The 14,526-nt window shown below is 40.5% G+C and overlaps 1 protein-coding gene across 11 annotated transcripts in view; it reads left to right on the top strand.

Moving 5' to 3' along the window:
* The window catches only part of mast2 (microtubule associated serine/threonine kinase 2), a 191,548-nt gene that overhangs the window by 118,237 nt on the left and 58,785 nt on the right, over positions 1-14,526 (top strand). For 9 of the 11 annotated variants that reach the window (XM_011474291.4, XM_011474290.4, XM_078946193.1 and 6 more), the window contains one exon: positions 5,157-5,188. In XM_011474291.4, the coding sequence (XP_011472593.1) occupies positions 5,157-5,188 (32 nt within the window). Of the gene's footprint in view, positions 1-5,156; positions 5,189-8,346; positions 9,766-11,615; positions 12,575-14,526 lie in introns of those variants that run through there. The other 2 variants (XM_020702567.3, XM_023954413.2) reach the window with 1 other exon arrangement.

The following is a 14,526-nucleotide window of genomic DNA, read 5'->3' as shown; positions in this document are numbered from 1 at the left end:
TTGGAATGAAAACCAAACCAAATTTCTTTAGTGTTTTATTACATATTTGAGTTGTTTTTAGCCCTGTCTTAAACCGTAGTCACATGCACTTGTGCAGATGTCTGTTGAGGGTTTCAGCTGACGGGTCTTTACATTATTTCGGTTTGGAGCTGGTTTAACTTTTTTGTCAGTTGAGAATTACACAGTTCATGCATAGTTCACGCAGTTTATATGCAATTATTTTATAAATCTAACACAATAATGCATGATTTTTACAAGATGCATACTGAAGTTTGTGGCTTTCCATGACCGGTCTACATATGTCTAATGGACGTTTTTACGCATGTACACCGATGTATAACTTTAATATCGCGCATACGGCACACATATCACATTCAAATTACGTAATTGAGTGGCCGGGATAGGCTCCAGCAGTCCGTGACCCTGAGAAGGGCAAAACAGGTTTAGAAGATGAATGAATGAATAATCACGCACAATTCATGTTCTACGTTGATTTACTTGTTCTTTGCCTGATTTTTTTATCTCTATCGCAGATCTTTTTCCTGAGACCTTATCACTGTTTCTGTGTCATCATTAAATAAACATTTCTGTGAGTGGGTTTTGTGTAGATGCCGGATGTGTGTTACCCCGGAGTCTTTGTTGTCACTGTCGTCTCATCAATATTCACAGTGTTGATAGTAAATTCTTGCAGCTGCTCTTACTGTCTCCGGTGGATCTTGGCATCCTTCTGCTAATTGCATGTTTTTAGCTCAACTCAAATCTGTCATTACCATCAAGCCCTTTCTTGGCGTGACCACACACTGCTCATTTAGAAACCGCACACAGAGACTGAAGTGAGTCAAACACACAGTTACCCACAGAAGTGTGGTCTTTTGTTGCATGAGAGCAACTGAAAGTTTTCTGACTAAAACTACCCTGTTTTTATTTGTGATCAAGATGAAAGAGTTGTGCAGCCAGAGTCTGATTCCCATTTTTCTTCACATAACCTTTTGAAAAAATCTTGGTTGAACGTTTGAGTTCTGCAACAATTAAATCATTTTTGATTAACACCATTGTCTAAATTGGCACCTGTGGCTAAATGAATATCCACTCTGTTCTCCTACGAAGACTTCCTTTTTTTTAAAGGAGATGAGGACAATTTTATTGTACAAGAAATCTTTTATAATTATACCTTAGGAATGGAAAGGCTGAAGCACAGCCCCAAGCACACCTTAAAATAAACACAAGTCACATTAAGCAATAAACTTTGTAACTTTAGTACTTTTATGCCCAGGATTTGTTAGCTTTTCTGACTGGGTTTGATTTTAATGTGCATTTGGCTCGTCTATCACTTTGTCAGGCAGCTACGTATAAAGTCAAAACAACCAAACATGACACAATCCTCTAAATCAGGGCTTCCCACACTTTTTTGGCACACGATCCACTTTTGAAACAACCATATATACAGTATACATATGTTGGAGCCAGACGACGTCGATAAGCAGTGATTAGCCTGAGTCTGTCTGAGTCAACATTTCTATGGCAACCACCTTCACCAATCAGGAGTGAGCTTGCAGTCGCTCACTCCTACCATTTAAAAGCGGGCTACACAAAAATCTGTCGATCCAACGTTTCGACTGTTCGGCGTGAGTCCACATACTTTTATTGAGTCAGTCAGTTTATAACTTGAATAACTTCCACTACAGCAAAATATAATTGAAATAATGAGTAGAGCAAAACGGTTCTTCTGGCAAATAGAATGGCTGAGTAATAGCTTTTTATTTCTGTATAGAAGTCTATCGGATTTTGGCTTTTTGGAGCCAGCGGGTACTTCCTGTTTGGAATGCTGGGGGAAGGGGTCACTCAGTCCAGTTCTCATATATAGTCATAAACAGACACGCATGTGCAGTGTTAGGATCTTTGTTGGTCCGTTCTGCATGCCTATCAAGGGATGTTTATTTGCCTCTGTTGGATTCCAGAATTTTTCTTGGGATTGCTACAAGACCAGCTAATAGCTACGGTAATTTAAGGCTTTATGTTTTATTGTTTTTGGCAACATTAAGTTTCTAATTTTTTCTTGGGTTGGGCTTAAAACACAAATTGTCAAATTAAATCAGTTTAAGCTTAAAATATTGCAAAATCTATTTATTGAAATCAATTTATTTTATACTGTTTTTCACAGTAAAAACCAGCTTGTATTCAACAATTTATCATGTTAGTCGAACGTTCTGTCTTTGTTCCATTTAAATCAATGGAAATGTGAAATGTATATTTCAAAGCATATAAAATGGGTTTATAATGGACATGTCACATAAATAGATTTTCTGGGTAAAAATCAAATCGATTCAGGAGTTTGAGGCTGGTGCAGTACTACTCTGAACTCTTCTAATGAAAAAAAAAAAGGTAAAACTAAAACAAGACTTTAATTTTGATGATCTTTTTTTCTAGAAAACAACTTTAGTGATTCTTTGAATGTACATTATTCTATAAAAAATATATTTGTGAATGAAAAACTTTTACACATTTTAGATAGATTAAACTTAGATATCAGAAGCACAGACAAATCCACCAACATATGACAGTTTCTGGTTTGACCCGATGAAAGAGAAGAGCAACTAAGATGTTTCTTTGGGTGACTTCTCATCACATAAAACTGCACGATTTTTCTTGTTCTTTAGATTTTTTTAGCTAATCTACAGCCTTCGCAGCCATCCTCCTCATTTCTTTCCCCTCCCTATCTTCTCTCTCAGCTTTAGAGCGAATCATCAGCTCCTGTTCTCCAATGGGCTGAAAGCTTCAGGCTTGTGTTGCGATGATACTCTCCATCACCACGGATAATTTCATCACAGCTCTCGGTTTGGTTCGTTTACCAGAGCCTGGCTGTTGAGCCTGTTTTGACCCCCCTCTGGTTATTTTTTAGTAGCATGGCTTTGGGGCCATCCCCCCTTAGGGCTCAACACTCAGATAGCAGTGACAGCACACAGAAAAACAGGCCGTAATGCAATAAGCTGTCAGACGAGGGTTTCAGATGAGCCTCATTTTACGTGTGCGGAGCTCTGCGGGGGCGAATGGACGTTGAGAGCAGAGGGTGATTAAACCGCAACGCTCTTCTTCTGCTCGTCTTATATTGATGCTGCAAAGACACACAGCAGAGTCCAGCTGGGGGGGATATAAAAGCCTTCTCTGCATTAAAGCGTTTACAGATGAATTACATGTTGCAACATAAAAAAAAAAATATTGAAGGCTATCACTGTTGTGTTTAATTAATGAGCAGCACATGTTGCGATAATTGTCCATCCATTCTAGATAAAAGTTTCTACATGATCTAAAAGTGAAAATAAGATTTAGATTTTAAAATCATCAAACAGGAAGTAAAAGAAAAAGACGCTGCTGCAGAATTTGATATTTCATGTCAGTATTTGAAGACCCACTCAGATGACAACGGTGTTTTTAACATGTTTTGTGACATTTTTCTCACTAAGGAGGACATAATGAAAGCTAAGATTAAAACTTCTCAGTACTCCTTTATTCAAATCGTTGTGAATCAGGTGCAAATGGAAAAATGCTGTGTGGCTACAAGCTCCCTGCTCCTCTCCATTCTGAATCATCTACTTGCAGACAAATAGATCCGTGTACGCCTTTGTTTTCCTCCTCTTAGCTGGCATCTGGCTCTAAACTGTACAGCTGGATACTTCCAATGTTGCTTGCCATTGCACCGGTCATGTTAGGTTGGGGTTGTGAGGGGCTGGAAGCTAGGAGAGCAGTAAACAGAGCTCACCTGGCACTCTGCAGAAACTATGTCCTAGAATCCAACACAGATTTTTGAAATTATGGCCAAGCATAGTCATAATTAATAGACAACTGGGAACACTTTGAACACAGATCAAAAGATGATCGTAGCGGGGCTTATCATGTTTAACTATGAAAACACAGAAACTACCACAGGTCTCGTTTAACCAGTTTAGAAAATAATACAATATTTGAGTGGGTTTGGAATCTGGATGACAACATTCACAGGACTAACTGAGGCAACAACAGTGGTTTGTAAAACAAAAGCACACACGCTCATTTTTTACTTTTTTTTTTTTTCCTCTGTTCCATTTAAAACTTGAAAAGCAGCGCTTGGACGGATGTCATCGCAGCTCAGCAACTCTCTGCAGCAGACCTCCGCTGTGCACCCACTCACTCTTCTCCACCCAGACTCCATTATGCCCATTAGCATTCTGCACAGAGATATGAAGCGATAGAGGGGGCTTATCTGCCGCCTCACACAGGAACACTGTGTGCGTTTGCTTTTGTGAGTGTTACGAGACGAGAAGTGTGACAGAGTCAAAACAGGTGCGCCAGTTCTCATCATCATCACATGCTAAGTCTAGACGTCTCTGGGAAAACCAAGAAATCTGTTTCTCTTAAGTGTAATGAGGAATTCGCTATTTTTGTTAGTGTTGGAAATAGTTTCTTTTTAAAGGAGGAAAATGTTAAGTGGGTCATTTTGGAAGTGTTTTTTTGCTGAGAGTTTGTTCTTCCTACTTGAGGATTTCTCCGCCATTCATGCCGTTTGATGCTTGTCTAGGTGTTAACAGGGATTTTCTATGTCAAACCAGATGTTGACCTACTTTATGAGCCAGGCAGCACGCTGTGTAAACTTCTCAAAACCGCACAGACTGACTCACAGGTTGTCATCCAGGTGCCGCTCTCCAGGAAAGGCTGTAATTCAGGAGGTCAGGTTGCAGCTCATAAGTGGATCAGGGCTCTATGTCAATCTGATCCATCCGGACCAGTCTCCCCCCTGTGAGAATAATTGGTAGCTGTCGCTTCTCCCACGTCTGCAGCTTTTCACTCATCTGTTAATCAATAAAGCTGTGAGCCATGCAGCTCTGCTGTGTCCTTCATATACTTGTTACTACCATAGTAACACCCTCGAGTGCTCAGACTGCAGTGCTCTCTTCATGCACTACAATTAAACATTCAGGTGCAGAAAACAGGGTGTTGGTCCTCATGTTGCATCTTGAGTAATCTCACAGTGACACCTGCTGGCCGAACAGCTTCACTGATGTTCTGTTCTGTCATATCTACACTGTCTGTATGCTGAAAATTCAGAAATATTAGCACTCCCAAAGACTTTGAATAATCAAACCAGTGAGTTAAGAGTGTCTTTCTTTGTGTCTGTGTTTCAGAAGGAGCTGAGCCTTCCAAGAAGAGGCAGTTTGTAAGTACCCATAATCCCTTCTGTCTGATTCAGCCATGTTTGTCTGCACTGCTTTCCAGAGCTGTCATCTGGAAATGTTTGGGAAGCTTTAAAGCTGAATACAATGAGCAGAACAGACATGTATGTTGAAAGGAGCAACACAACGTGGTGGGAAGACTTCTGTTGAACTGCCAGCGACTTTCTGCTTCCACCTGAGCCAAGTTTGCTATCATGTGCAAACAGAGAATCCGTGTCGCTCTGTCTCTGCTGCTGATGGGTGTTAGGATGTGTGCTGGGAGCTCCCATCAGTGGGTTGAAGGATAAATCCTAAAGGCCACACGGTGTGTTTGTGGGCACACAGGAACAGCTGAGCATCCCTCTGTGAATAGATGAAGATCTAATTTTATCGCTGTGTGTTTTCCTGTGTGGTTGGGCTAATGTGTGTTTGGATTTGGTGGGACGGGGGTGGGTGGGGTGTCTCAGTATGGGTGGCAGGTTAACCTTCATGCTTGTAGGTTTTTGAGGATCTCTTTCAGCTGTAAATGACCTAGGTGAAACTGGTTGGGTTTGTTTGGGTTTCAGAACACTGCTGTAGATGGATGGAAGAATAAACCTGAGACCACCATTCTTATTAAGAGAAGGTTTATCTTTCTTGACAAAAATGGCTTCTTTCACTCCTCGCTCAAACCATCCTTTCTGTCTGGCTAAAATTCGGACTTCGCTATCCTCGAACAAGTGGTTTGTGGCCTTCAGGTGGAGATGTACTGCAGACTCAGGTCCACTTGAGTTGGCTCTGCGATGTTGGTAAAGCCGCTTGTGTAGAGGTTGTTTGGTTTCTCCTATGTACTGGTCATTGCAGTTCTCTTTGCAGTGGATAGAGTACACAACGTTGCTCTGTTTGTAGCTGGGAATTTTGTCCTTATGAAGCAGTTTTTGTCTGAGAGTATTAACAGGTTTGAGATGAACTGAGCTGTTATGTTATCTGAAAATCCTTTTTAGTTTTTCAGACAGGCCTGAGATTTAAGGAATGGAAATAATGTTCCCTTTAGGCTCTTGCTCCTTCTTGTCTTGTTTTCTTGTATGTTGGGATTTGGTGAATGCCCAGTTGGGATATCCACAGGTTCGGAGGGCTTGACGGATATGTTGCTCTTCTTTCTTCTTTCTGTCAGAGCTTGTTGGCACGTCCTGGGCGGTCTGTGTTGTAAAGTCCTGATAACACCTAGTTTGTGCTGTAAAGGGTGGTTTGAAGTGTGTGATCAGTGTGAGTATGCGTCCTGTACACTTCAACCTTGAGCTGTCTGTCCTCTCCAATGATCACTGCACAGATTTAGAAGGGCTAGCGTGTTCTCCTTTGCATCTTCCCTGGTGAACTTGATGTTCTTGTCGACCATGTTGATATGATCTGTGAAAGCCTCCACTTCCTGGATTTTGATCTTGACCCAAGTGTCGTCCACGTATCTGAACCAGTGACTTGGAGTAGTACCTGGGAACGAGTCCAAGTGTATCATTTCAGTGTTAAATGATAAAAGAAAGTGAATAAAATTGAAATAGACAGCCTCTATTTTAAATTTAAATGTATTCAGTTTTTTCTACTGTGTTATGAAAGTATCATATCTGGACTCAGTATTGGCAGATGTTCAAAATCAAATGACTCAGAAATGAATCTAGGCCAAAAAACCTGATTAGGACATCCCTAATACTAAAATAAAAGCCAACTTTTAACAAAGAAACTGCAATTGAGAATATCTGCTAGCTATGTTCTTTAGCTTTATCAGGTTTGTGGAAGTGCGGTTTCTCAAAAATATCTTGGCGGATTGATGTTTATAAGCACATATCTGAGCTATCTAACAAAAGAAAGCCTCTTCTTCATCAGTCTGGGTTTGGAGATGAAGCAGCAAGCCCTCCTATGGCTCATCTGTTGCTACAGCAACAGGAGATAGAACGACTTCTACCTCATCCCACCTCGCAAGCCCCCCCCCTAATATGAACAACACAGCTAAGCTACAACTTGATGTCAACAATGTCAGCATGGAGCATTGCAGTAAATGTCTGTGCATGACTGCTGCTCTGCACATTCATGCTGAGCAGCTCGGGAGGTTCCAGCCTGTGCTATTTTGGTCTTTGAGGAAACTTTCTCAGACCTGTTCAGTTGTTCCCAGTGCAGCGACCCTAAGGAGTCACAAAGGCAGAAAACACAGGTGGCTGCAGCTTGAGCTCTAAGAAAAACAACACTCTTTTATACCTTCCATAACTTCTATAGAAAACAGAAATGCATCATCAATTTCTTGATGTCATACTGGAACCAAAGGGCTTGTGTGTGTGTGTGTGTGTGTGTGTGTGTGCTGTTGTATGCTTATGCACAAACTCAGTGCTAGTTTGTGTTGTTCTGAAACCTGACTGTTGATTATGTTGACTATACTTTATAACAGTCTCTTTTTTTGCACGTATTTTGTTTTTTCATTTACTTTTCATTTACATAGTTTTGATCTTTTGTAAATATTCATTCGCCACTTTAGTTTTAGTTAACCTTTTCTGTTCTGTCAACTAAAGCTGGTCTCTTTTGGAACTTTTGTGGAGAATATTCTAACGCCAAATCCATTTTTCTAATCAGCTACATTTATAATGTTTTGAGAGTGTACAACACTTTATCTTATTGTCCACTGTGATCTTCTTCCACTTCTCTAAGAGAACAATTTGGCATGTTCCGACCAAGGGGAGCCCACTGACTTCCAGAGTGAAGCTTGTCTAAAGAACTAAACCCAGATGTCAGAAGTTCATACTTGCACGTTTTTCTCTAACCTGGTTCAACAAAAGTCAAATGCATCATTATACACAGGGACTGTATAAATACAGAAAAAAAATGACAAACTTCCAAATTAAAATACAAACTGGGGATGTAGTCCTTGATTGATGAGGTAGTATCAAATCTATAGGTCTTTAAATGGCTTACTAACTATATTTCAAGTACCGGTATATCCATTTAGTTCTTCCCACCAATGTTCCCATTTTCAAACATAGTTTAGTGATTAAATCAAGTACTCCGCCTAACTTAGAGTCACCTCAAATGGAAACTACATCGAAGAAAACCTTTTTCTATGATTGTAAATTAAGTCAGGCACAAATACGGTAGGTTAACTAGATTTTAAAAATGTTATGTATAAAAACCCTCTTTGAATAAGGTTCGGGTTGTAGTCATTGGTCTTTCCATCTTTACTTTAAGTGGAAATACGTCTATGAAATTAAACCCAGCAATATTATGAAGCAATGAATGAAGTTTGCTTAGAAAGAAGTTTTGCTTGAAGATGACATTTGCAGGTAAAAGTGGTGAAGTGTAATGTTGGTCTCGTGTCTTGCAGCTACTTCCACGTCAGGCCAGTAATCACTCTAGATTTACAGAACCCCGCGGGTGCATGTCAGTGTTCCAGTCAAAGCCATCTGTGTTTCAGTCCATTGTTTGTTAGTTAGCTGGCTGACATGTGAGCTGCATTTAGCTGTGCAGCGTCAGCAGTGGCCTCGGGCTTCTCAGAAAGAAGAAGAGAGCTGGAGTGACAGCTGGACCCGGCCGGGTCAACGAAACCTTACCTTTATTGAGTTTGTCCCTCGCTTCTACTCGTCAAACAGGCTTTGCGCAAGTTTTTCTTCATTTTCCTACAGAAAACGAATTATTTATAATTATGTAGATTTTTTTAAAGTGAGCAACATCAATCTGTACAAATCTTGATAACTTCATCAAGTTGTGTTAAATCAGAATGCGAATAGAATTAAGAACTCAAAGTTAAATTCAAGCTATTCAAAGCAAACAGTATAAAACAAATCAAACTGCAGAAAAACAAACAATGGAAACCAACTACAGTTTCATTCTGAAATAAACTTGTCTGCTAACTTGATGAATGAGAAGTAAAGAGCCATTTCATTGGAAATTGTGTTCTTGGTGTGTATAACATGTTCTTTAGGCATCTTTTTGATGGTAGTGGACATAAATATATAAAGAAAATTCAGCTTTAAAATACTTTTCTGAGTATTTCTTTTTTCAAATTGTTGTAAATCAAGAGCAGACGAATAAAAAGTCATTTGAAATGGCTTCTAGAAATGACACAGGACCTACAATCGTAGGCCACAAGTTCCCTGCTCCTCTCTTATCTGATGCACTTGTAGATAAATAGATCCATGTACGTCTGAGCTGCATCTGGCTCTAAACTGTACGGCTAGATAGCTCCAATATTGCTCACCATTTTTGTTGCACCGCTAATGTTAGGTTTGGGGTGTGAGCTTGTTTGAGAGCACGTAAAACAAGGGATGATGGAAAATGGGGGCCGGCTTACTCTATACCAACGGTATACTCAGGAGTTTTTGACAAACTGCTGCTGCTCTGCAGAAACTATGTCCTTGACAAGGCACAACTTTTTAGATTTTGGCTTAAAATGGCATAATATTAATGAAAAGACCACTGGGAAGACTTAAAGATCAAAAGATGAAAAGGTGGAGTTTTTAAAAAATATTTTCAGTGAAATCACACATAACAAATGAAAGATTTGTATAAATATTTGACCCCCCCCCCTCCCCCAAACTGTCAGAATGATTTATACCTATTGATCAATGTAAATGGCCATTCCTCTCAGTGCACTCGAGTCAACTATGGAGTCCCACAGGGCTCAGTCTTGGGACCGATCCTGTTTATGCTTTATATGTTACCCCTAGGAAACATAATCAGGAAACACAGCATTAATTTTCATTGTTATGCCGACGATACGCAGTTGTATTTATCCATGAAGCCTGACCAGAATGACCAGATAGAGAAACTGAACGCCTGCATCAGTGACATCAAGACCTGGATGACAATTAATTACCTCCTCTTGAACCCAGAAAAAACTGAGGTCATTATACTTGGTCCTAAAAACCTCAGAGATGCTCTGTCTGCTCAGATAGTCTCCCTGGATGGCATAAGTATAGCCCCTAATTCCACAGTTAGAAACCTTGGGGTTTTACTTGACCAGGATTTATCATTTAAGGCTCACATATCTCAGGCATGTAGAACTGCCTTTTTTCACCTGCGAAATATTGCTAAGATCAGAAATATACTTTCTAAGAGTGATGCTGAAAAACTCATCCATGCATTTGTTACGTCGAGGCTGGATTACTGTAACTCCTTGTTAGCAGCGTGTCCTAAGAGTTCCTTAAGAAGTCTCCAGCTTGTTCAGAACGCAGCTGCTAGATTGTTAGCTGGAACCAGCAGAAGAGATCACATCACTCCTGTGTTAGTTTCGCTCCATTGGCTCCCAGTTGATTCTAGAATTAAGTTCAAGATCCTCCTGTTAACCTATAAGGCCTTACATGGAATGGCCCCGTCCTATATTAAGGACCTCATAGTCCCTTACCAACCAATCAGAACACTTCGCTCGCAAAATGCAGGACTGCTTGTGGTTCCTAGAATTAGTAAAAGTACGGTTGGAGGTAGAGCGTTTAGCCACCAAGCCCCTGTCTTATGGAATAAACTCCCAGCTCATGTAAGAGAGGCCGACTCAGTTTCTACATTCAAAGCTAGACTGAAAACATTCCTCTTTGGACAGGCTTATTGTCAGACTAGCTAGTATTCAGAGATTATTTAACTTAATGTTAGTTTGTTTAAATTAAACTTAATAATAACTATTTCTTTTAAAAGGCTGCTAGAAGTTGAAGCTGGGGTAACTATGGTGCACTGGGGTTCTGTCCTCTTTCCTTTTTTACTTCTACCCTTCCTCTCCTCTATTCTTGATCATAATTTATCATTTAGTTCTCCATGCCTCTGTTTGGTGCAGTGCGATTCATGTATTGTCCCTCTTTTCCTCTCCCCTCCTGGGGAGTGGGAGTGCTTCCAGACTCCAGTTGGCTCATCCGTGCTCCAGTTCCTGACCGTTTACCTCGCCTTTGCTCCTGCTCCTACACCTGGCTGTGGATCCTGCCTCTGGCTCATCTCTGGCTCGTCTCTGCTCTGTACCTGACCGAGTACCTCGTCTCTGCTCCTGCTCCTACACCTGGCTGTGGTTCCTGTCTCCGGCTCGACTCGCGCCTTTGACTGTCCCCACAACCACGGCTGGATGAAGCTCGTCTGCTGGACTTTTATATATGTAGTTGTAGATTTAGATAAGTTAATTCTTCTCTAAGATTTCTGGTAAATCGCCTGTCCGTCCTGGGGGAGGATCCCTCCTTCATGTGGGCACCCCTGAGGTTTCTTCGTTTTTTCCGGAATCCGTTTTTTTTGGGAGTTTTTCCTTACCGCGAAGGGGGGTCTAAGGGCAGGGATGCCAGTATAGCTTAGTCAGTTTGTTAGTTCATTTTAGTATTTTTCTATTGAACTCTTTGTATTCGTGATCCTTTTGATTTCATGTTTTACTTCGAAGCCCATCGAGACGACTGTTGTCGTGATTTTGGGCTATACAAATAAAATTGAATTGAATTGAATTGAATCAAGGGTTTGCAATAAAATATATAAATAAAATATAATTTTTATACATCATAAATGTATGTGTACAATTACGAGAACTAAATCCAATTCATTCAGCTTTTTTAAAGAAACTTGTGGACTTGATGACTTTTTAATTGCATGTTTCTCCTCATTTTAGCAAAGAGTTACAACAATACAGAAGTATTTTGTAAACATTTCACCAAGCTGTGCTGTTTACACATTGAGAGCATCTCAGGTTTCCTCTATCCGGAGTTGTCCTCCCCTCCTCCTCGCCCTTCTGTCCCTTGCCGCTGTCTGCCGAGTTCTCAGTGCTGTCTGTGGCGGCCGACAGCCAGATCGCGGGTGAGCTGACTCTGGCAGGAGTACAGGGGGATTAACTGGACCGGCTGCTCCCGTCTGCGGGGTGACAGGAGCGATCCTTTTGAGTTTTGTACCGTGACCAGCGACCTGGTCTCAGCTGGAACTTCTGCGATCTTCACCGTTTCATGTTATGGATTCGTTTTCTTGTCTCGGTCGGAGGACTCCACTCAAACGGATTTACCCTGGTGAACTTTGTGTTGAACTCTGGAGTTGGTGATCTCACGTCTGTTTGCGTCGTTTCTCCGAACAATGCTGTGGCACTCTCAGTTTTGGACTCTGCAAGCCCATGCTTGCTGCTGGATGAACACTGTAGCCCAGATACCTCACATAGCTGTGTTTGTGTGTGAGTGGAGATAAGAGTAACACTCATTCGCACACAGATCTGGGCTCTTTTATACACTGAAGCTCAGACAGGGCAGCGACTCCTGGCTGGCTGAGTCAGTTTCAGTGTTTTTAAGGGTTGCTCGGCCATGAGAATGCGTTTGCCGGTCAGATGAACCAACAGACTTTGCTGGATTATTACAGATTACAGTTGATCCCTCTGTCCCAGAACACAAAATGAAAAGAAGGAAGGAGCGAGCAGGAGCGCCGCATCTTCGCCTCCAGTAAGAGCGTGTGTGCTCATGCAAGTTTGTGTTCATGTGTGTGTGGAAGGCCACAAGTTGCGTGCATTTGTTTATCTCGAGCGATAAATTGAGCAGAAGAAAAGAATAATTCATAACGATCGCATTGTGTCGTCTTGGTTAAAGAGGGATTAAATGCTGAATCACAGTTCATTCATCCCCCAATGCTTCTGTAAAAAGTGACCAGACTGAGTCAGCGGAAATGGAAATGAATAGGAATAAACATCAGAAACAGAAACATCAGTTCACAATGACAGCTTGTGGCCTGATTAGCTTCAATTGACCTGAATAGGAGTGGCAAAAAAATGGCGTTACACTGTTCCCTTGTTTACGGCAGGGGGTAGGTTGCATGAATAACCTTTGAAAGAGGAAACCCACAGACTTGGATAAGAGATGTTTAAGGTCAGTAAAACCCTCACTAAACAACTTCTACACCTTTCTCTCTTGTTTAAACTCTCAAAGTTCAAAACTTTGTAGAAAAAAAAAGTCCAGTTTGATAGAATGAAAACAAAAATCTGTTCACAATTGATGATTTTTTTCTTTTGGAAAACTGATCGCATTCTGTACAGGAGACACGGCACCGATCAAATTGATTGACAAAGTCGACAGTCAATCAGAATGCAGGACACAGTGCACTGTGAACAAAAAAGTAAAAAAACAACAACATTTAATCAGAAAAAATTCTGTGAAACAGTGAGACTGCGAAAGATGAATAACGATGTATCAAAGCACCAGTGTACAACAAAAAACACTGCAGCTGTTTGGGATGAGTTGTGCCTTTAAATGTCTGTAACGAAAGGACAAAGGTGAACAAAAACAATGACTTTTTACAGCCTGTTAAACTTGCTCTGAATAAGACGTTACAACATAGATAAACCATCTTATCTGATGACAAAGGAAGTTCTCTGCTCATTTCTCACATCGTTTTTATCAGGACTTCTTAGAAAACATCTTGTTCTCCTCAGGTCTCTGATGAGGTCACTACAGCCTCAGATAATTAAAAACTCAACATTTTAGACCCATTTGAATACGGAACTAAACTGAGTTGAACTTGAAGACTTATTTGCTGAAATGAGGAACTCTTCCCTGGTTGATGTCATTTGTCTTTGGCTCCAGTTTCTTGACAGACAATAAATATGCAGCTTCAACCACACAAACTCCGAAGGTTTGGTGCTACTGTGCTAAAGGGGGAATATGTGTGAAGGACTGCTGGGCTCATGCTTGGCTAAATGGAAACTGTGTTTGTCTTAGTTGCTAGGGAACAAGCCCACATCATCACATCTGTTTTCATGCTGTTTTATGGCGAAACAGCTCCACTTTGAGCCCAGCCATCCAAAGAGGATTCTTCTAGAAAATCTGTTGTCATGACATTCCACTTCACTTAAGTAAGCTGTGAGAAATAGTTTTAAACAATTCGCAAAGTAGTCATTTTGTCAAGGTTGTTCCTAACAGACAGAATAAGAAATGGCTTATAGGGATTAATATATTTTTCCAAATTCAATTTAATTCACCTCAGTTTTATCTATTTCTTGATTTATTTAGCCCAACATTACAACACAGGTGTCACAACGGGCTTCACTAATTGTACAAAACATAAAATCCGTTATAAAATATGATAGCTGATCACTAAACTAAACAGACTAAACTAAACTGGCCATTCCTGCCCTTAGACCCTCCTTATGAGTGCAGGGTCTGAGCTAAGAATTCAGTCATTTTATTAAACAACATTGTCTAAATTCAAAGCTGCATGTTTTAGAGAAGAAAAGGGAGAAAACGTTGGCTATTAAAGTTTTAAACCTGTGCTGCTGATGATGTTAAAATTCCACGGGTTTACTGATACATTTAAAATTCTTAGAATTTTGTTATACAATTTTTTTTTCATTTTTAAATTCAGTCAATTTTAGGTTAAAAAAGAACTTTAGCAAGTTCAAAGT

Source organism: Oryzias latipes, chromosome 4 (assembly GCF_053564925.1).
Source record: "Oryzias latipes strain Hd-rR chromosome 4, Olatipes_Hd-rR_3.1".
In the NCBI taxonomy this organism is placed as follows: domain Eukaryota; kingdom Metazoa; phylum Chordata; class Actinopteri; order Beloniformes; family Adrianichthyidae; genus Oryzias; species Oryzias latipes.
Note: the sequence above shows the minus strand (reverse complement) of the source record. Positions and strands in the feature narration are given on the sequence as shown.